The sequence below is a fragment of the Petromyzon marinus genome, chromosome 84 (assembly GCF_048934315.1).
Source record: "Petromyzon marinus isolate PM22_M1 ecotype Great Lakes invasive population chromosome 84, UKy_Petmar_22M1.pri1.0, whole genome shotgun sequence".
Classification (NCBI taxonomy): domain Eukaryota; kingdom Metazoa; phylum Chordata; class Hyperoartia; order Petromyzontiformes; family Petromyzontidae; genus Petromyzon; species Petromyzon marinus.
In genome coordinates, this window is record NC_133749.1 from 12501 (window position 1) to 32907 (window position 20407).

Sequence of the window (20407 nt, forward strand, 5' to 3'; positions counted from 1 at the left end):
ATCATCATCACCATCATCATCACCATCATCACAGTTCATCATCATCATCACAGTCGTAGGCATCACCATCATCATCACAGTCATAGACATCACAATCATCTAGATTTGAAGCTTTCGTGACTGCAAGGATCCACACTCTTTGGCTCTCGGTGAAGTCACCACGTAGTAGGTAAAAAAAACTAAAACGACAAAAAAAATCACGGACGTTTCGGCCACAACGCAAGCGGCCTTCATCAGGTGAAGGGACCAGGCTGTCTCGAGGACAGCGCTGGAGTGAAACACAGCCACGCTCAGACCGCGGACCTTTAAGCTATGTGCGAGTAAACAGAGGGCCTTGACAAAGGAATTAGCTTAAAAAAATTAGCATTTGATTGGCCGACTTAGCATAGAGGTGGTGTACGTGCCGGTGGACTTGCCGTTTGGCGCGGGGGTGGTGGGAGGGGGAGTTTACCTATTGGTGGTGTGAAAAGGCAATTTGTAAGAGCTGCCAAAGTTTGGGGTACCACCACTTGAAAAAAATATATACCGTGCCATTGAGAATTAGTTTAAAGTTTGGTTTTAATTTAGAAACACCTTTCCAATGATTCATCTTCTTTGGTTCTTTCGGTAAAGTCACGTAGAATGAGAATAAAATAATAAATTGATAAAATAAAATAACACAATAATATTCTCACGACGTTTCGGCCACAACACAAGCGGCCTTCATCAGGTGAAGGGGGCGAGACTGTCTGGTAGGACAGCGCTGGAGTGAGAGAGCTTAAAAGCCGTGATCTGAACGTGGCTCTCTCACTCCAGCGCTGTCCTACCAGACAGTCTCGCCCCCTTCACCTGATGAAGGCCGCTTGTGTTGTGGCCGAAACGTCGTGTTAGAATATTATTGTGTTATTTTATTTTATCAATTTATTATTTTATTCTCATTCTACGTGACTTTACCGAAAGAACCAAAGAAGACCTTTCCAATGGTTGCTTAATTTGAAAACCATCCTCTCGGTTGAAATTGTGTCGTGTGTTTGTAGGTCTGAATTGCCTCCTCGTGAACAAATCTCTGATTTTTTAAAAAAAAAACCCGTGGGGTTTGCAAAAGAACCCTGGTATCGGAGAAAATTATATCGTGATCACCCACAGCGTTGTTCATACCCTTAGTTCTTTCGGTAAAGTCACGTTGAAGGGAAACAATAAAATAATAAAATCTATATATAAAACAAAATTCACCCACAGCGTTGTAACAGTGATCAGCCACGGCGGAAGAATTCGTTCTGCCCTGTTTCAAATCTGACTTGTGCTCGCGAATTCGGCCAGAGGACATGTCGCTCCGTCTCACCGATGTAGCGATCACCGCAGGTGCAACTCAATTTGTAAACCCCGGGGGTACTGTAGGTCGGGGAATGCAGTCGAACCAAACTTTAAACTAATTCTCAATGGCACGGTATATATTTTTTTCAAGTGGTGGTACCCCAAACTTTGGCAGCTCTTACAAATTGCCTTTTCACACCACCAATAGGTAAACTCCCCCTCCCACCACCCCCGCGCCAAACGGCAAGTCCACCGGCACGTACACCACCTCTATGCTAAGTCGGCCAATCAAATGCTAAATTTTTTACGCTAATTCCTTTGTCAAGGCGCTCTGTTTCCTCGCACATAGCTTAAAGGTCCGCGGTCTGAGCGTGGCTGTGTTTCACTCCAGCGCTGTCCTCGAGACAGCCTGGTCCCTTCACCTGATGAAGGCCGCTTGCGTTGTGGCCGAAACGTCCGTGATTTTTTTTGTCGTTTTATTATTTTTTTACCTACTACGTGGTGACTTTACCGAATAGAGCCAAAGAGTGTGGATCCTTGCAGTCACGAAAGCTTCAAATCTAGATGATTGTGATGTCTACGACTGTGATGATGACAATGGTGATGATGATGGTGATGTCTACGACTGTGATGATGATGATGATGGTGAACTGTGATGATGATGGTGATGAAGTCTACGACCGTGATGATGATGGTGATGATGATGGTGATGATGATGGTGGTGATGATGATGGTGATGATGAAGTCTACGACTGTGATGATGATGGTGATGATGATGATGGTGATGATGATGGTGATGATGGTGATGATGATGATGGTGATGATGATGGTGATGATGAAGTCTACGACTGTGATGATGATGATGATGGTGATGATGACGATGGTGATGATGATGATGACGGTGATGATGGTGTTGACGATGATGATGATGGTGATGATGATGATTGTGATGTCTATGACTGTGATGATGATGATGATGGTGATGTCTACGATTGTGATGATGATGGTGAACTGTGATGATGATGGTGATGAAGTCTACGACCGTGATGATGATGGTGGTGATGATGGTGATGATGATGGTGATGATGAAGTCTACGACTGTGATGATAATGATGACGATGACGATGGTGATGATGATGATGGTGATGATGATGACGGTGATGATGGTGTTGACGATGACGATGATGATGATGGTGTTGACGTTGACGATGATGATGATGATGGTGTTGACGATGACGGTGACGATGACGAACTCTACGACCACGTTCTTTGGTTCTACTCGGCAAAAGTCACGTGGGTAAAAACTAAAACAACAACGAAATTCTCGCGACGTTTCGGCCCACAACGCAAGCGTCCATCATCAGGTGGAAGGGACCGGACTTGTCCAGAGGACAGCGCTGGAGTGAAAGAGAGAGCCAAGGCCTCAGGTCGCCTCCTTTAAGCCGGCTGTGTGGGAGGCATCTGCATAAGATGATGTAGCATGAAATGATGCACTAGACCGGCACGGTGCGGGGAGGGGAGCGGAGAAGAGGGGGTGGGACGACTCACCTCATCGTCAAGATCGTCGTGAACCCCCAACAGCAGCTGGGGGGTGTCCTCGCCACCACCACCACCACCGCCACCACCACCACCACCGCCACCACCGCCACCGCCACCGCCACCACCACCACCGCCACCACCACCGCTCCTCGCCTCCCTGAAGAGTAACTTCTTCATCTTCCGGTACTGTAAGTTGTCCAGTTCACGCACCGCGACCTTGGTGCGAGCGATCAGCTCCAGCAGCACGGCCGGCAGGCGCTCCCTCCTCACGAACGCGTGCTGGGTGGGGTGGCGTGGGTGGGGTGGGTGAGTGAGTGGGTGGGTGAGAGGGTGAGAGGGTGGGTGGGGTGAGAGGGTAAGTGGGTGGGTGGGTGAGGTGGATGAGTGGGTGGGTGGGTGAGTAAGTGGGTGAGTGGTTGAGTGATTGAGTGAGTGGGTGAGTGAGTGAGTGGGTGGATGGGTGAGTGGGTGAGTGAGTGGGTGAGCGAGTGGGTGAGTGGATGGGTGAGTGGGTGAGTGAGTGGGTGAGCGAGTGGGTGAGTGGGTGAGTGAGTGGGTGAGTGGGTGAGAGGGTGGGTGAGTGGGTGAGTGGGTGAGAGGGTGAGTGAGTGGGTGAGTGGGTGAGTGAGTGGGTGGGTGGGTGGGTGAGTGGGTGAGTCGGTGGGTGAGTGAGTGAGAGGGTGGTTGGTGGGTGAGTGGATGGGTGAGTGAGTGAGTGGGTGAGTGGGTGAGTGAGTGGGTGAGTGGGTGGGTGAGTGGGTGGGTGAGTGAGTGGGTGAGTGGGTGAGTGAGTGGGTGGGTGGGTGGGTGGGTGAGTGAGAGGGTGGGTGAGTGAGAGGGTGAGTGAGGTGGGTGGGTGAGTGGGTGAGAGGGTGGGTGAGTGAGTGGGTGAGTGGGTAAGTGATTGGGTGGGTGGGGTGGTGAGTGAGTGGGTGGGTGGGCTGGTGAGTGAGTGGGTGAGTGGGTGAGTGAGTGAGTGGGTGGATGGGTGAGTGGGTGAGTGAGTGGGTGAGCGAGTGGGTGAGTGGGTGAGTGAGTGGGTGAGTGAGTGAGTGAGTAAGTGGCTGGGTGAGAGGGTGGGTGGGGTGGGTGAGGTGGTGAGGTGGGGTGGGTGGGTGAGTGAGAGGGTGAGAGGGTGAGTGGGTGGGTGAGGTGGTGAGTGGGTGGGTGAGTGAGTGGTTGGTAGGTGAGTGGGTGGGTGAGTGAGTGTGTGGGTGGATGAGTGGGTGAGTGGGTGAGTGGGTGGGTGAGTGGGTGGGTGAGTGGGTGAGTGGGTGGGTGAGAGGGTGAGAGGGTGAGAGGGTGAGTGGGTGAGTGATTGAGTGAGAGGGTGGGTGAGTGAGTGGGTGAGTGGGTGAGTGAGTGGGTGGGTGGGTGGGTGAGTGAGTGAGTGGGTGAGTGGTTGAGTGATTGAGTGAGTGGGTGAGTGAGTGAGTGGGTGGGTGGATGGGTGGGTGGGTGAGTGAGTGGGTGAGTGAGTGAGTGGGTGAGTGAGTGGGTGGGTGGATGGGTGGGTGAGTGAGTGGGTGAGAGGGTGAGTGAGTGGGTGAGTGAGTGGGTGGGTGGATGGGTGGGTGAGTGGGTGAGTGAGTGGGTGAGTGAGAGGGTGAGTGGGTGAGTGGGTGGGTGGGTGAGTGAGTGGGTGGGTGAGTGGGTGGGTGGGTGGATGAGTGGGTGGGTGGGTGGGTGAGTGAGTGGGTGAGTGGGTGAGTGAGTGAGTGGGTGAGTGGTGGGTGGTGGGTGAGTGAGTGGGTGAGTGAGTGAGTGGGTGGGTGAGTGGGTGGGTGAGTGAGTGGGTGAGTGGGTGAGTGAGTGGGTGGGTGGGTGGGTGAGTGGGTGAGTCGGTGGGGTGTGGGTGTGTGGGTGAGTGAGTGAGGAGTGAGAGGGTGGGTGAGAGGGTGAGTGGGTGGTGAGGGTGAGAGGGTGGGTGAGGGGTGAGAGTGGGTGAGTGGGTGAGTGAGTGGGTGAGCGATGGGTGAGTGGGTGAGTGAGTGGGTGAGAGGGTGGTTGGTGGGTGAGAGGGTGGTGGTGGGTGAGTGGGTGGGTGAGTGAGTGTGTGGGTGAGTGAGTGGGTGGGTGAGTGAGTGGGTGAGTGGCTGGGTGAGTGGGTGGGTGAGTGGTGGGTGAGCGAGTGGGTGAGTGCTGGGTGAGTGGGTGGGTGAGTGAGTGGGGTGAGTGAGTGAGGGGTGGGTGGGTGGATGGGTGGGTGAGTGAGTGGGTGAGTGGGTGAGTGAGTGGGTGAGTGAGTGGGTGGGTGGATGGGTGGGTGAGTGAGTGGGTGAGAGGGTGAGTGAGGTGGGTGAGTGAGTGGGTGGGTGGATGGGTGGGTGAGTGGGTGAGTGAGTGGGTGAGTGAGAGGGTGAGTGGGTGAGTGGGTGGGTGGGTGAGTGAGTGGGTGGGTGAGTGGGTGGGTGGGTGGATGAGTGGGTGGGTGGGTGGGTGAGTGAGTGAGTGGGTGAGTGGGTGAGTGAGTGAGTGGGTGAGTGAGTGGGTGAGTGGGTGAGTGAGTGGGTGAGTGAGTGAGTGGGTGGGTGAGTGGGTGGGTGAGTGAGTGGGTGGGTGAGTGGGTGAGTGAGTGGGTGGGTGGGTGAGTGGGTGAGTCGGTGGGTGGGTGGGTGAGTGGGTGAGTGAGTGAGAGGGTGAGAGGGTGGGTGAGAGGGTGAGTGGGTGAGCTAGAGGGTGAGAGGGTGGGTGAGAGGGTGAGAGTGGGTGAGTGGGTGGTGAGTTGGGTGAGCTGAGTGGGTGAGTGGGTGAGTGAGTGGGTGAGAGGGTGGTTGGTGGGTGAGAGGGTGGTTGGTGGGGTGAGGTGGGTGGGTGAGTGAGTGTGTGGGTGAGTGAGTGAGTGGGTGGATGAGTGGGTGAGTGGGTGAGTGGGTGGGTGAGTGTGGGGAGTGGGTGAGTGAGTGGGTGGGTGAGTGGGTGGGTGGGTGGATGAGTGGGTGGGTGGGTGAGTGAGTGAGTGGGTGAGTGGTTGAGTGATTGACTGAGTGGGTGAGTGAGTGAGTGGGTGGGTGGATGGGTGGGTGAGTGAGTGGGTGAGTGGGTGAGTGAGTGGGTGTGGGGTGGATGGGTGGGTGAGGTGAATGGGTGAGAGGGTGAGTGGGTGAGTGAGTGGGTGGGTGGATGGGTGGGTGAGTGAGTGGGTGGGTGAGTGGGTGAGTGGGTGGATGAGTGGGTGGGTGGGTGGGTGAGTGTGAGTGAGTGTGGGTGAGTGGTTGAGTGATTGAGTGAGTGGGTGAGTGAGTGAGTGGGTGGGTGGATGGGTGGGTGAGTGAGTGGGTGAGTGGGTGAAGTGAGTGGGTGAGTGAGTGGGTGGGTGGATGGATGGGTGGGTGAGTGAGTGAGTGGGTGAGAGGGTGAGTGAGTGGGTGAGTGAGTGGGTGGGTGGATGGGTGGGTGAGTGAGTGAGTGGGTGAGTGAGCGATGTGGGTGAGTGGCTGGGTGAGTGGGTGGGTGGTGAGTGAGTGGGTGAGTGAGTGGGTGGGTGGGTGAGTGGGTGAGTGAGGGGGTGGGTGGGTGAGTGGCTGGGTGAGTGGCTGGGTGAGTGAGTGAGTGGGTGAGTGGGTGAGTGAGTGGGTGAGTGAGTGAGTGGGTGGGTGGGTGAGTGAGTGGGTGAGCGAGTGGGTGAGTGGCTGGGTGAGTGGGTGGGTGAGTGAGTGAGTGAGTGGGTGTGTGAGTGGGTGGGTGAGTGAGTGGGTGAGTGAGTGAGTGGGTGTGGGTGAGTGAGTGGGTGAGCGAGTGGGTGAGTGGCTGGGTGAGTGGGTGGGTGAGTGAGTGGGTGAGTGAGTGGGTGGATGGGTGGTGGGTGAGTGAGTGAGTGGGTGGGTGAGTGATTGGGTGGGTGAGTGGGTGGGTGAGTGAGTGAGTGAGTGGGTGGGTGAGTGGGTGAGTGGGTGAGTGAGGAGTGAGTGGGTGAGTGAGTGGGTGGGTGGGTGAGTGAGTGAGTGGGTGAGTGGGTGAGTGGGTGAGTGGGTGAGTGAGTGGGTGAGTGGGTGAGTGAGTGGGTGGGTGGGTGAGTGAGTGAGTGGGTGAGTGGGTGAGTGGGTGAGTGGGTGAGTGAGTGGGTGAGTGGGTGAGTGAGTGGGTGAGTGAGTGATTGAGTGAGTGGGTGAGTGGGTGCGAGTGGGTGGTGGTGAGTGAGTGGGTGGGTGGGTGAGTGAGTGAGTGAGTGGTGGGGGTGGGTGGGTGAGTGAGTGAGTGGGTGAGAGGGTGGGTGAGTGGCTGGGTGAGTGGGTGGGTGGATGGGTGGGTGAGTGAGTGGCTGGGTGGGTGAGTGAGTGGCTGGGTGAGTGAGTGGGTGGGTGAGTGAGTGATTGAGTGAGTGGGTGGAGGGTGGGTGAGTGAGTGGGTGAGTGAGTGGGTGAGTGAGTGGGTGGATGGGTGGGTGAGTGAGTGATTGAGTGAGTGGGTGAGTGAGTGGGTGGGTGAGTGGGTGGGTGAGTGAGTGGGTGGATGGGTGGGTGAGTGAGTGATTGAGTGAGTGGGTGGTGAGTGGTGGAGTGGTGAGTGAGTGGGTGAGTGAGTGGTGTGGGTGAGTGGTGGTGAGGAGCTCCTCACTTGTAGGAGACTTCTGGAGGCAGCAGGAAATAAACTGGCGGAAGTGTTCAGACCTAAGGGGAGGGGCATGTGGGGTGGGGGGAGGGGCATGTGGGGTGGGGGGGAGGGGCATGTGGGGTGGGGGGAGGGGCATGTGGGTGGGGGGAGGGGCATGTGGGGTGGGGGGAGGGGCATGTGGGGGGCGGGGAGGGGCATGTGGGGGTGGGGGAGGGGCATGTGGGTGGGGGGAGGGGCATGTGGGGTGGGGGGAGGGGCATGTGGGGTGGGGGGAGGGGCATGTGGGGTGGGGGGTGAGTGGGTGAGTGAGAGGGTGAGTGAGTGGGTGAGTGGGTGAGTGGAGTGGGTGGGTGGGTGGGTGAGTGAGTGAGTGGGTGAGTGGGTGAGTGGGTGGGTGAGTGGGTGGGTGAGTGGGTGAGTGGGTGAGTGAGTGAGTGTGTGAGTGAGTGTGTGGGTGGGTGGGTGAGTGAGTGAGTGGGTGAGTGGGTGAGTGGGTGAGTGAGTGTGTGAGTGAGTGTGTGGGTTGGTGGGAGGGTGAGTGAGTGAGTGAGTGGGTGAGTGAGTGGGTGAGTGAGTGAGTGAATGGGTGGGTGAGTGAGTGGGTGAGTGAGTGGGTGAGTGAGTGGGTGAGTGAGTGAGTGGGTGAGTGAGTGAGTGGGTGAGTGAGTGAGTGGGTGAGTGAGTGAGTGAGTGAGTGAGTGAGTGAGTGTGTGAGTGAGTGAGTGAGTGGGTGATTGAGTGAGTGAGTGGGTGAGTGAGTGAGTGTGGGGTGAGTGAGTGGGTGAATGAGAGGGTGAGTGAGTGGGTGAGTGAGAGGGTCAGTGGGTGGTGAGTGAGTGAATGAGTGGGTGAGTGAGTGGGTGAGTGAGTGGGTGAGTGAGTGGTGAGTGAGTGGGTGAGTGAGTGAGTGAGTGGGTGAGTGAGTGGGTGAGTGGGTGAGTGAATGGGTGAGTGTGTGGGTGAGTGAGTGGGTGGTGGTGAATGGGTGAGTGAGTGGGTGAGTGAGTGGGTGAGTGGGTGAGTGAATGGGTGAGTGTGTGGGTGAGTGAGTGGGTGAGTGAGTGAGTGGGTGAGTGGTGAGTGAGTGGGTGAGTGCGTGCGAGTGGGTGAGTGAATGGGTGAGTGAGTGGGTGAATGAGGTGAGTGGTGAGTGAGTGAGTGAGTGGGTGAGTGAGTGAGTGAGTGGGTGAGTGGTGGGTGGTGAGTGAGTGGTGGGTGAGTGTGTGGGTGAGTGAGGAGGGTGAGTGAGTGGGTGAGTGAGAGGGTGAGTGGATGGGTGAGTGTGTGGGTGGTGAGTGAGTGGGTGAGTGAGTGAGTGGGTGAGTGAGTGAGTGAGTGGGTGAGTGAGTGAGTGAGTGGGTGAGTGAGTGAGTGGGTGAGTGAGTGGGGTGGTGAGTGAGTGGGTGAGTGAGTGGGTGAGTGGGTGAGTGAGTGAGTGAGTGGGGGTGAGTGAGTGGGTGAGTGAGTGGTTGAGTGAGTGAGTGAGTGGGTGAGTGTGTGGGTGAGTGAGTGAGTGAGTGTGTGAGTGAGTGAGTGGGTGAGTGAGTGGGTGAGTGGGTGAGTGAGTGGAGTGAGTGAGTGGGTGGGTGAGCGGGTGAGTGAGTGAGTGAGTGAGTGGGTGAGTGAGTGAGTGTGGTGGGTGAGTGAGTGAGTGGGTAAGTGAGTGAGTGAGTGTGTGGGTGAGTGTGTGGGTGAGTGGGTGAGTGAGTGGGTGAGTGAGTGGGTGGGTGAGTGTGTGGGTGAGTGAGTGAGTGGGTAAAGTGAGTGAGTGAGTGTGTGGGTGAGTGTGTGGGTGAGTGAGTGGGTGAGTGGTGTGGGTGGTGATGAGTGAGTGAGTGGGTGGTGAGTGAGTGGTGAGTGGGTGAGTGTGTGGGTGAGTGAGTGAGTGGGTGAGTGGGTGAGTGTGTGGGTGAGTGAGTGAGTGAGTGGGTGAGTGAGTGGGTGAGTGTGTGGGTGGGTGAGTGAGTGTGTGGGTGAGTGAGTGAGTGAGTGTGTGGGTGAGTGTGTGGGTGAGTGTGTGGGTGAGTGTGTGGGTGAGTGTGTGGGTGAGCGTCTCTCCGACTCACCACTCGAGTTCCTGCAGTGTTGGTGGCTCGTTCTGAGCGATGTGATAGAGGGCTGACATCGCGTTCATGTTAAACAGCGGTGGCTTGCGCTCCGCTGGGTCAACAACAACAACAACAGCCGTCAACAACAACCAACAACAATCAACAACAGCCGTCAACAACAGCCGTCAACAATCAACAGCAATCAACAACATCCACCAACATCCACAATCAACAACAACCAAATACATCAACCAACAACATCAACAACTGTGAACAACAACAACCCACCCACTCACCTCAGCCACCCCACCCACAGTGAACCCCTCCCACCCACAGTGAGCCCCTTCCACCTACAGTGAACCCCTTCCACCCACAGTGAACCCGTACCACCCACAGTGAACCCCTTCCACCCACAGTGAACCCCACCCACAGTGAACCCCACCCACAGTGAACCCCACCCACAGTGAACCCCACCCACCCACAGTGAACCCCACCCACAGTGAACCCCACCCACAGTGAACCCCTTCCACCCACAGTGAACCCGTACCACCCACAGTGAACCCCTTCCACCCACAGTGAACCCCTTCCACCCACAGTGAACCCCTCCCACCCACAGTGAACCCGTGCCACCCACAGTGAACCCGTGCCACCCACAGTGAACCCGTGCCACCCACAGTGAACCCCACTCACAGTGAACCCCGCCCACAGTGAACCCCACCCACAGTGAACCCCGCCCACAGTGAACCCGTGCCACCCACAGTGAACCCGTGCCACCCACAGTGAACCCCACCCACAGAGAACCCGTGCCACCCACAGTGAACCCCACCCACCCACAGTGAACCCCTCCCACCCACAGTGAACCCCTCCCACCCACAGTGAACCCCACCCACAGCGAACCCGTGCCACCCACAGTGAACCCGTGCCACCCACAGTGAACCCCCTCCACCCACAGTAAACCCCACCCACAGTGAACCCCACCCACCCACAGTGAACCCCACCCACCCACAGTGAACCCGTGCCACCCACAGTGAGCCCTTCCACCCACAGTGAACCCGTGCCACCTACAGTGAACCCCTCCCCACCCACAGTGAACCTCACCCACCCACAGTGAACCCGTGCCACCTACAGTGAACCCCACCCACCCACAGTGAACCCCACCCACCCACAGTGAACCCCACCCACAGTGAGCCCGTGCCACCCACAGTAAGCCCGTGCCACCCGCCCACAGTGAACCCGTGCCACCCGCCTACAGTGAGCCCCTTCCACCCACAGTGAACCCCACCCACAGTGAGCCCGTGCCACCCACCCACAGTGAGCCCCTTCCACCAACAGTGACCCCGTGCCACCCACAGTAAGCCCGTGCCACCCACCCACAGCGAGCCCGTGCCACCCACAGTGAACCCGTGCCACCCACAGTGAGCCCGTGCCACCCACCCACAGTGAGCCCGTGCCACCCACCCAGTGAGCCCCTTCCACCCACAGTGAACCCCACCCACAGTGAACCCGTGCCACCCACAGTGAGCCCGTGCCACCCACAGTGAGCCCGTGCCACCCACCCACAGTGAGCCCGTGCCACCCACCCACAGTGAGCCCGTGCCACCCACAGTGAGCCCGTGCCACCCACAGTGAGCCCGTGCCACCCACCCACAGTGAGCCCGTGCCACCCACCCAGCTCGATGCAGGTGATGCCCAGCGACCAGACGTCCACTTTGCCGTCGTACTGACCCTCGTCCATCGCCAAGATCACCTCAGGGGCCATCCTGGGGGGTGGGGGGAGGGGGGGGGTGGGGGGGTGGGGGGAGGGGAGGAGGTGGGGGGGTGGGGGGGAGGAGGTGGGGGGGGAAGTGGGGTACACGGGGGGAGGGGAGGGGGTGGAGAGACCAGGGGGCTCACTGTACCAGTAGGGGCGGGGGCTCACTGTACCAGTAGGGGCGGGGCTCTGTACCAGTAGGGCGGGGCTCACTGTACCAGTAGGGGTGGGGCTCACTGTACCAGTAGGGGGAGGGGCTCACTGTACCAGTAGGGGTGGGGCTCACTGTACCAGTAGGGGGAGGGGCTCACTGTACCAGTAGGGGTGGGGCTCACTGTACCAGTAGGGGGAGGGGCTCACTGTACCAGTAGGGGTGGGGCTCACTGTACCAGTAGGGGGGGGGGGGGGGCTCACTGTACCAGTAGGGGCGGGGCTCACTGTACCAGTAGGGGCGGGGCTCACTGTACCAGCAGGGCGGGGCTCACTGTACAGCAGGGGCTCACTGTACAGCAGGGGCTCACTGTACCAGCAGGGGCTCACTGTACCAGTAGGGGCTCACTGTGCAGCAGGGCGGGGCTCACTGTACAGTAGGGGCGGGGCTCACTGTACCAGTAGGGGCGGGGCTCACTGTACCAGTAGGGGCGGGGCTCACTGTACCAGTAGGGGCGGGGCTCACTGTACCAGTAGGGGCGGGGCTCACTGTACCAATAGGGGGCTCACTGTACCAGTAGGGGTGGGGCTCACTGTGCAGCAGGGCGGGGCTCACTGTAGAGTAGGGGTGGGGCTCACTGTACCAGTAGGGGCGGGGCTCACTGTACCAGTAGGGGCGGGGCTCACTGTACCAGCAGGGGGCTCACTGTACCAGTAGGGGCGGGGCTCACTGTACCAGTAGGGGCGGGGCTCACTGTACCAGTAGGGGTGGGGCTCACTGTACCAGTAGGGCGGGGCTCACTGTATCAGTAGGGGCGGGGCTCACTGTACCAGCAGGGGGCTCACTGTACCAGTAGGGGCGGGGCTCACTGTACCAGCAGGGCGGGGCTCACTGTACAACAGGGTCTCACTGTACCAGTAGGGTGGGGCTCGCTTTACAGTAGGGTCTCTCTGTACAGCAGGGCTCACTGTACCAGTAGGGCGGGGCTCACTGTACCAGTAGGGTGGGGCTCGCTGTACAGTAGGGTCTCGCTGTACAGTAGGGTGGGGCTCACTGTACAGTGGGGTGGGGCTCACTGTACCAGTAGGGTGGGGCTCACTGTACCAGTAGGGTCTCTCTGTACAGTAGGGGCTCACTGTACCAGTAGGGGGTGCCAACGAAGGAGTTGGCGGGGCTGGCGATGGATGCGGAGCCGAAGTCGGCCAACTTGACAAGGCCCGGCTCCGTTAGCAAGATGTTGCCGGCCTTGATGTCCCTGCAGGGGGTCAAGGGGAGGTCAGGGGGTCAAGGGGAGGTCAGGGGGGCAAGGGGAGGTCAGGGGGGCAAGGGGAGGTCAGGGGGTCAAGTGGTCAAGGGGAGGTCAGGGGGTCAATGGGGGGTCAGGGGGTCAATGGGAGGTCAGGGGTCAAGAAGGTCAAAAAGGTCGGGGGTTAAGGGAGGGGGTCAGGGTCATGGGGTCATCGGGGGTGGGGGGGGGCATCAGCAGTGTGCAGCAGCTACCTGTGTATCATGCCGTGTGAGTGTGCAGTGTGAGTGTGCAGCAGCTACCTGTGTATCATGCTGTGTGAGTGTGCAGCAGCTACCTGTGTATCACGCTGTGTGTGTGTGCAGCAGTGTGCAGCAGCAGCTACCTGTGTATCACGCTGTGTGTGTGTGCAGCAGCAGCTACCTGTGTATCATGCTGTGTGATAGTGCAGCAGAGTGCAGCAGCAGCTACCTGTGTATCATGCCGTGTGAGTGTGCCGTGTGAGTGTACAGCAGCTACCTGTGTATCATGCTGTGTGATAGTGCAGCAGTGTGCAGCAGCAGCTACCTGTGTATCATGCTGTGTGAGTGTGCAGCAGAGTGCAGCAGCAGCTACCTGTGTATCATGCCGTGTGAGTGTGCCGTGTGAGTGTACAGCAGCTACCTGTGTATCATGCTGTGTGATAGTGCAGCAGTGTGCAGCAGCAGCTACCTGTGTATCATGCTGTGTGATAGTGCAGCAGTGTGCAGCAGCAGCTACCTGTGTATCATGCCGTGTGAGTGTGCCGTGTGAGTGTACAGCAGCTACCTGTGTATCATGCTGTGTGATAGTGCAGCAGTGTGCAGCAGCAGCTACCTGTGTATCATGCTGTGTGAGTGTGCAGCAGCTACCTGTGTATCATGCTGTGTGATAGTGCAGCAGTGTGCAGCAGCAGCTACCTGTGTATCATGCTGTGTGATAGTGCAGCAGTGTGCAGCAGCAGCTACCTGTGTATCATGCTGTGTGAGTGTGCAGCAGCTACCTGTGTATCATGCTGTGTGATAGTGCAGCAGTGTGCAGCAGCAGCTACCTGTGTATCATGCTGTGTGATAGTGCAGCAGTGTGCAGCAGCAGCTACCTGTGTATCATGCTGTGTGAGTGTGCAGCAGCTACCTGTGTATCATGCTGTGTGATAGTGCAGCAGAGTGCAGCAGCAGCTACCTGTGTATCATGCCGTGTGAGTGTGCCGTGTGAGTGTACAGCAGCTACCTGTGTATCACGCTGTGTGAGTGTGCAGCAGCTACCTGTGTATCACGCTGTGTGAGTGTGCAGCAGCTACCTGTGTATGATGCTGTGATAGTGCAGCAGCTACCTGTGTATCATGCTGTGTGAATGTGCAGCAGCTACCTGTGTATCATGCTGTGTGATAGTGCAGCAGCTACCTGTGTATCACGCTGTGTGAGTGTGCAGCAGCTACCTGTGTATCATGCTGTGTGAGTGTGCAGCAGCTACCTGTGTATCACACTGTGTGAGTGCAGCAGCAGCTACCTGTGTATCACGCTGTGTGATAGTGCAGCAGCTACCTGTGTATCATGCTGTGTGAGTGTGCAGCAGCTAGCTGTGTATCATGCTGTGTGAGTGTGCTGTGTGAGTGTGCAGCAGCTACCTGTGTATCACGCTGTGTGATAGTGCAGCAGCAGCTACCTGTGTATCACGCTGTGTGAGTGTGCAGCAGCTACCTGTGTATCACGCTGTGTGAGTGTGCAGCAGCTACCTGTGTATCACGCTGTGTGAGTGTGCAGCAGCTACCTGTGTATCACGCTGTGTGAGTGTGCAGCAGCTACCTGTGTATCATGCTGTGTGAGTGTGCAGCAGCTACCTGTGTATCATGCTGTGTGAGTGTGCAGCAGCTACCTGTGTATCACGCTGTGTGAGTGTGCTGTGTGAGTGTGCAGGAGCTACCTGTGTATCACACTGTGTGAGTGTGCAGCAGCTACCTGTGTATCACGCCGTGTGAGTGTGCAGCAGCTACCTGTGTATCATGCTGTGATAGTGCAGCAGTGTGCAGCAGCAGTGTGCAGCAGAGTGCAGCAGCTACCTGTGTATCATGCCGTGTGAGTGTACAGCAGTGTGCTGTGTGAGTGTGCAGCAGCTAGCTGTGTATCATGCTGTGTGATAGTGCAGCAGAGTGCAGCAGCAGCTACCTGTGTATCACGCTGTGTGAGTGTGCAGCAGCTAGCTGTGTATCATGCTGTGTGATAGTGCAGCAGTGTGCAGCAGCAGCAGCTACCTGTGTATCATGCCGTGTGAGTGTGCAGCAGCTACCTGTGTATCATGCCGTGTGAGTGTGCTGTGTGAGTGTGCAGCAGCTACCTGTGTATCATGCTGTGTGAGTGTGCAGCAGCTACCTGTGTATCATGCTGTGTGATAGTGCAGCAGCTACCTGTGTATCATGCTGTGTGTATGTGCAGCAGCTACCTGTGTATCACGCTGTGTGAGTGTGCAGCAGCTACCTGTGTATCATGCTGTGTGATAGTGCAGCAGCTACCTGTGTATCATGCTGTGTGTATGTGCAGCAGCTACCTGTGTATCATGCTGTGTGAGTGTGCAGCAGCTACCTGTGTATCATGCTGTGTGATTGTGCAGCAGTGTGCAGCAGTGTGCAGCAGTGTGCAGTAGTGTGCTGTGTGAGTGTGCAGCAGCTACCTGTGTATCACGCTGTGTGAGTGTGCAGCAGCTACCTGTGTATCACACTGTGTGAGTGTGCAGCAGCTACCTGTGTATCACGCTGTGTGAGTGTGCAGCAGCTACCTGTGTATCATGCTGTGTGAGTGTGCAGCAGCTACCTGTGTATCATGCTGTGTGATTGTGCAGCAGTGTGCAGCAGTGTGCAGCAGTGTGCAGTAGTGTGCTGTGTGAGTGTGCAGCAGCTACCTGTGTATCACGCTGTGTGAGTGTGCAGCAGCTACCTGTGTATCACACTGTGTGAGTGTGCAGCAGCTACCTGTGTATCACGCTGTGTGAGTGTGCAGCAGCTACCTGTGTATCATGCTGTGTGAGTGTGCTGTGTGAGTGTGCAGCAGCTACCTGTGTATCATGCTGTGTGATAGTGCAGAAGCTACCTGTGTATCACGCTGTGTGAGTGTGCAGCAGCTACCTGTGTATCATGCCGTGTGAGTGTGCTGTGTGAGTGTGCAGCAGCTACCTGTGTATCATGCTGTGATAGTGCAGCAGTGTGCAGCAGTGTGCAGCAGTGTGCAGCAGCAGCTACCTGTGTATCACACTGTGTGAGTGTGCAGCAGCAGCTACCTGTGTATCATGCTGTGTGAGTGTGCAGCAGCTACCTGTGTATCACGCTGTGTGAGTGTGCAGCAGCTACCTGTGTATCACGCTGTGTGAGTGTGCAGCAGCTAGCTGTGTATCATGCTGTGTGATAGTGCAGCAGCTACCTGTGTATCACGCTGTGATAGTGCAGCAGCTACCTGTGTATCATGCTGTGATAGTGCAGCAGTGTGCAGCAGCAGCTACCTGTGTAATCATGCCGTGTGAGTGTGCAGCAGTGTGCAGCAGCAGCTACCTGTGTATCACGCTGTGTGAGTGTGCTGTGTGAGTGTGCAGCAGCTACCTGTGTATCATGCTGTGTGAGTGTGCAGCAGCTACCTGTGTATCACGCTGTGTGATTGTGCAGCAGTGTGCAGCAGTGTGCAGCAGTGTGCAGCAGTGTGCAGCAGTGTGCTGTGTGAGCGTGCAGCAGCAGCTACCTGTGTATCATGCCGTGTGAGTGGAGGTAAGCGAGGCCCTGGAGGGCTCCGTCCGTGATGGCCGAGATTTCTACCTCCTGGAGAGGTCTCTTGTGAACTAGGAGGGGGAGAGATCACCAACACGCTCACCACACCACCACCATGCTCACCACACCACCACTCTCACCACAACACCACCACTCTCACCACAACACCACCACCATGCTCACCACACCACCACTCTCACCACAACACCACCACTCTCACCACACCACTCTCACCACACCACGAGATTTCTACCTCCTGGAGAGGTCTCTTGTGAACTAGGAGGGGGAGAGACCACCACCATGCTCACCACACCACTCTCACCACACCACCACTCTCACCACACCACGAGATTTCTACCTCCTGGAGAGGTCTCTTGTGAACTAGGAGGGGGAGAGCCCACCAACACGCTCACCACACCACCACTCTCACCACACCACGAGATTTCTACCTCCTGGAGAGGTCTCTTGTGAACTAGGAGGGGGAGAGACCACCACCATGCTCACCACACCACCACTCTCACCACAACACCACCACTCTCACCACAACACCACTCTCACCACACCACGAGATTTCTACCTCCTGGAGAGGTCTCTTGTGAACTAGGAGGGGGAGAGACCACCACCATGCTCACCACACCACCACTCTCACCACAACACCATGCTCACCACAACACCACCACACCACCACCACTCTCACCACACCACCAGGCTCACCACACCACCAGGCTCACCACACCACCACTCTCACCACAACACCACTCTCACCACACCACCACCACCACTCTCACCACACCACCACTCTCACCACACCACGAGATTTCTACCTCCTGGAGAGGTCTCTTGTGAACTAGGAGGGGGAGAGACCACCACCATGCTCACCACACCACCACTCTCACCACAACACCACCACTCTCACCACACCACCATGCTCACCACACCACCACCACGCTCACCACACCTCCACTCTCACCACACCACCACTCTCACCACACCACGAGATTTCTACCTCCTGGAGAGGTCTCTTGTGAACTAGGAGGGGGAGAGATCACCACCATGCTCACCACAACACCATTCTCACCACACCACCACCACGCTCACCACACCACCACTCTCACCACACCACCACTCTCACCACACCACGAGATTTCTACCTCCTGGAGAGGTCTCTTGTGAACTAGGAGGGGGAGAGATCATCAACACGCTCACCACACCACCAACACGCTCACCACACCACGCTCACCACGCTCACCACACCACTACTCTCACCACACCACCACTCTCACCACACCACGAGATTTCTACCTCCTGGAGAGGTCTCTTGTGAACTAGGAGGGGGAGAGACCACCACCACGCTCACCACACCACCATGCTCACCACACCACCACTCTCACCACAACACCACCACTCTCACCACACCACCAATCTCACCACACCACGAGATTTCTACCTCCTGGAGAGGTCTCTTGTGAACTAGGAGGGGGAGAGACCACCACCACGCTCACCACACCACCATGCTCACCACACCACCACTCTCACCACAACACCACCACTCTCACCACACCACCACTCTCACCACACCACGAGATTTCTACCTCCTGGAGAGGTCTCTTGTGAACTAGGAGGGGGAGAGACCACCACCACGCTCACCACACCACCATGCTCACCACACCACCACTCTCACCACAACACCACCACTCTCACCACACCACCACTCTCACCACACCACGAGATTTCTACCTCCTGGAGAGGTCTCTTGTGAACTAGGAGGGGGAGAGACCACCACCATGCTCACCACACCACCACTCTGACCACAACACCACCACTCTCACCACAACACCACTCTCACCACACCACCACTCTCACCACACCACGAGATTTCTACCTCCTGGAGAGGTCTCTTGTGAACTAGGAGGGGGAGAGACCACCACCATGCTCACCACACCACCACTCTCACCACAACACCACCACTCTCACCACAACACCACTCTCACCACACCACCACTCTCACCACACCACGAGATTTCTACCTCCTGGAGAGGTCTCTTGTGAACTAGGAGGGGGAGAGACCACCACCATGCTCACCACACCACCACTCTCACCACAACACCACCACTCTCACCACAACACCACTCTCACCACACCACCACTCTCACCACACCACGAGATTTCTACCTCCTGGAGAGGTCTCTTGTGAACTAGGAGGGGGAGAGACCACCACCATGCTCACCACACCACCACTCTCACCACAACACCACCACTCTCACCACAACACCACTCTCACCACACCACCACTCTCACCACACCACGAGATTTCTACCTCCTGGAGAGGTCTCTTGTGAACTAGGAGGGGGAGAGACCACCACCATGCTCACCACACCACCACTCTCACCACAACACCACCACTCTCACCACAACACCACTCTCACCACACCACCACTCTCACCACACCACGAGATTTCTACCTCCTGGAGAGGTCTCTTGTGAACTAGGAGGGGGAGAGACCACCACCATGCTCACCACACCACCAATCTCACCACAACACCACCACTCTCACCACAACACCACTCTCACCACACCACCACTCTCACCACACCACGAGATTTCTACCTCCTGGAGAGGTCTCTTGTGAACTAGGCGGGGGAGAGACCACCACCATGCTCACCACACCACCACTCTCACCACAACACCACCACTCTCACCACAACACCACTCTCACCACACCACCACTCTCACCACACCACGAGATTTCTACCTCCTGGAGAGGTCTCTTGTGAACTAGGAGGGGGAGAGACCACCACCATGCCCACCACACCACTACTCTCACCACAACACCACCACTCTCACCACAACACCACTCTCACCACACCACCACTCTCACCACACCACGAGATTTCTACCTCCTGGAGAGGTCTCTTGTGAACTAGGAGGGGGAGAGATCACCACCATGCTCACCACACCACCACCATGCTCACCACACCACCACCACGCTCACCACACCACCACTCTCACCACACCACCACTCTCACCACACCACGAGATTTCTACCTCCTGGAGAGGTCTCTTGTGAACTAGGAGGGGGAAAGATCACCACCATGCTCACCACACCACCACTCTCACCACAACACCACCACTCTCACCACACCACTCTCACCACACCACGAGATTTCTACCTCCTGGAGAGGTCTCTTGTGAACTAGGAGGGGGAGAGACCACCACCATGCTCACCACAACACCACCATTCTCACCACACCACCACCATGCTCACCACACCACGCTCACCACGCTCACCACACCACTACTCTCACCACACCACCACTCTCACCACACCACGAGATTTCTACCTCCTGGAGAGGTCTCTTGTGAACTAGGAGGGGGAGAGACCACCACCATGCTCACCACACCACCACTCTCAACACAACACCACCACTCTCACCACAACACCACCACTCTCACCACACCACTCTCACCACACCACGAGATTTCTACCTCCTGGAGAGGTCTCTTGTGAACTAGGAGGGGGAGAGATCACCAACACGCTCACCACAACACCACCATGCTCACCACACCACCATGCTCACCACACCACACCACCACCACGCTCACCACAACACCACCATTCTCACCACACCACGCTCACCACACCACCACGCTCACCACACCACCACCACTCTCACCACACCACCACCACCACCCTCACCACACCATGCTCACCACAACACCACCACTCTCACCACACCACCACCCTCACCACACCACCACGCTCACCACACCACTCTCACCACACCACCACCACTCTCACCACACCACCACTCTCACCACACCACGAGATTTCTACCTCCTGGAGAGGTCTCTTGTGAACTAGGAGTGGGAGAGATCACCAACACGCTAACCACAGCACCACCACTCTCACCACAACACCACCATTCTCACCACACCACGCTCACCACACCACCACGCTCACCACACCACCACCACTCTCACCACACCACCACCACTCTCACCACAACACCACTCTCACCACACCACGAGATTTCTACCTCCTGGAGAGGTCTCTTGTGAA

At 57.1% G+C, this 20407-nt stretch overlaps 2 protein-coding genes across 2 annotated transcripts in view; both read right to left on the reverse strand.

Moving 5' to 3' along the window:
- The window catches only part of LOC142907887 (uncharacterized), a gene marked incomplete at its 3' end in the record, with an annotated part of 15281 nt that extends 12150 nt beyond the window's left edge, over positions 1-3131 (reverse strand). The window contains exon 1 of the mRNA XM_076057789.1: positions 2842-3131. Within this exon, the coding sequence (XP_075913904.1) occupies positions 2842-3009 (168 nt within the window). The remainder of the gene's footprint in view (positions 1-2841) is intronic.
- Positions 3132-7372: 4241 nt separating this feature from the next.
- LOC142907888 (serine/threonine-protein kinase TAO1-B-like) overlaps positions 7373-20407 on the reverse strand; it is a gene marked incomplete at its 3' end in the record, with an annotated part of 32013 nt that continues 18978 nt past the window's right edge. Inside the window, exons 7-11 of the mRNA XM_076057790.1 lie at positions 16322-16418; positions 12477-12590; positions 11103-11194; positions 9453-9546; positions 7373-7442 (exon numbers count right to left, since the gene is read on the reverse strand). Coding sequence (XP_075913905.1) covers positions 7373-7442; positions 9453-9546; positions 11103-11194; positions 12477-12590; positions 16322-16418 — 467 coding nt within the window. The remainder of the gene's footprint in view (positions 7443-9452; positions 9547-11102; positions 11195-12476; positions 12591-16321; positions 16419-20407) is intronic.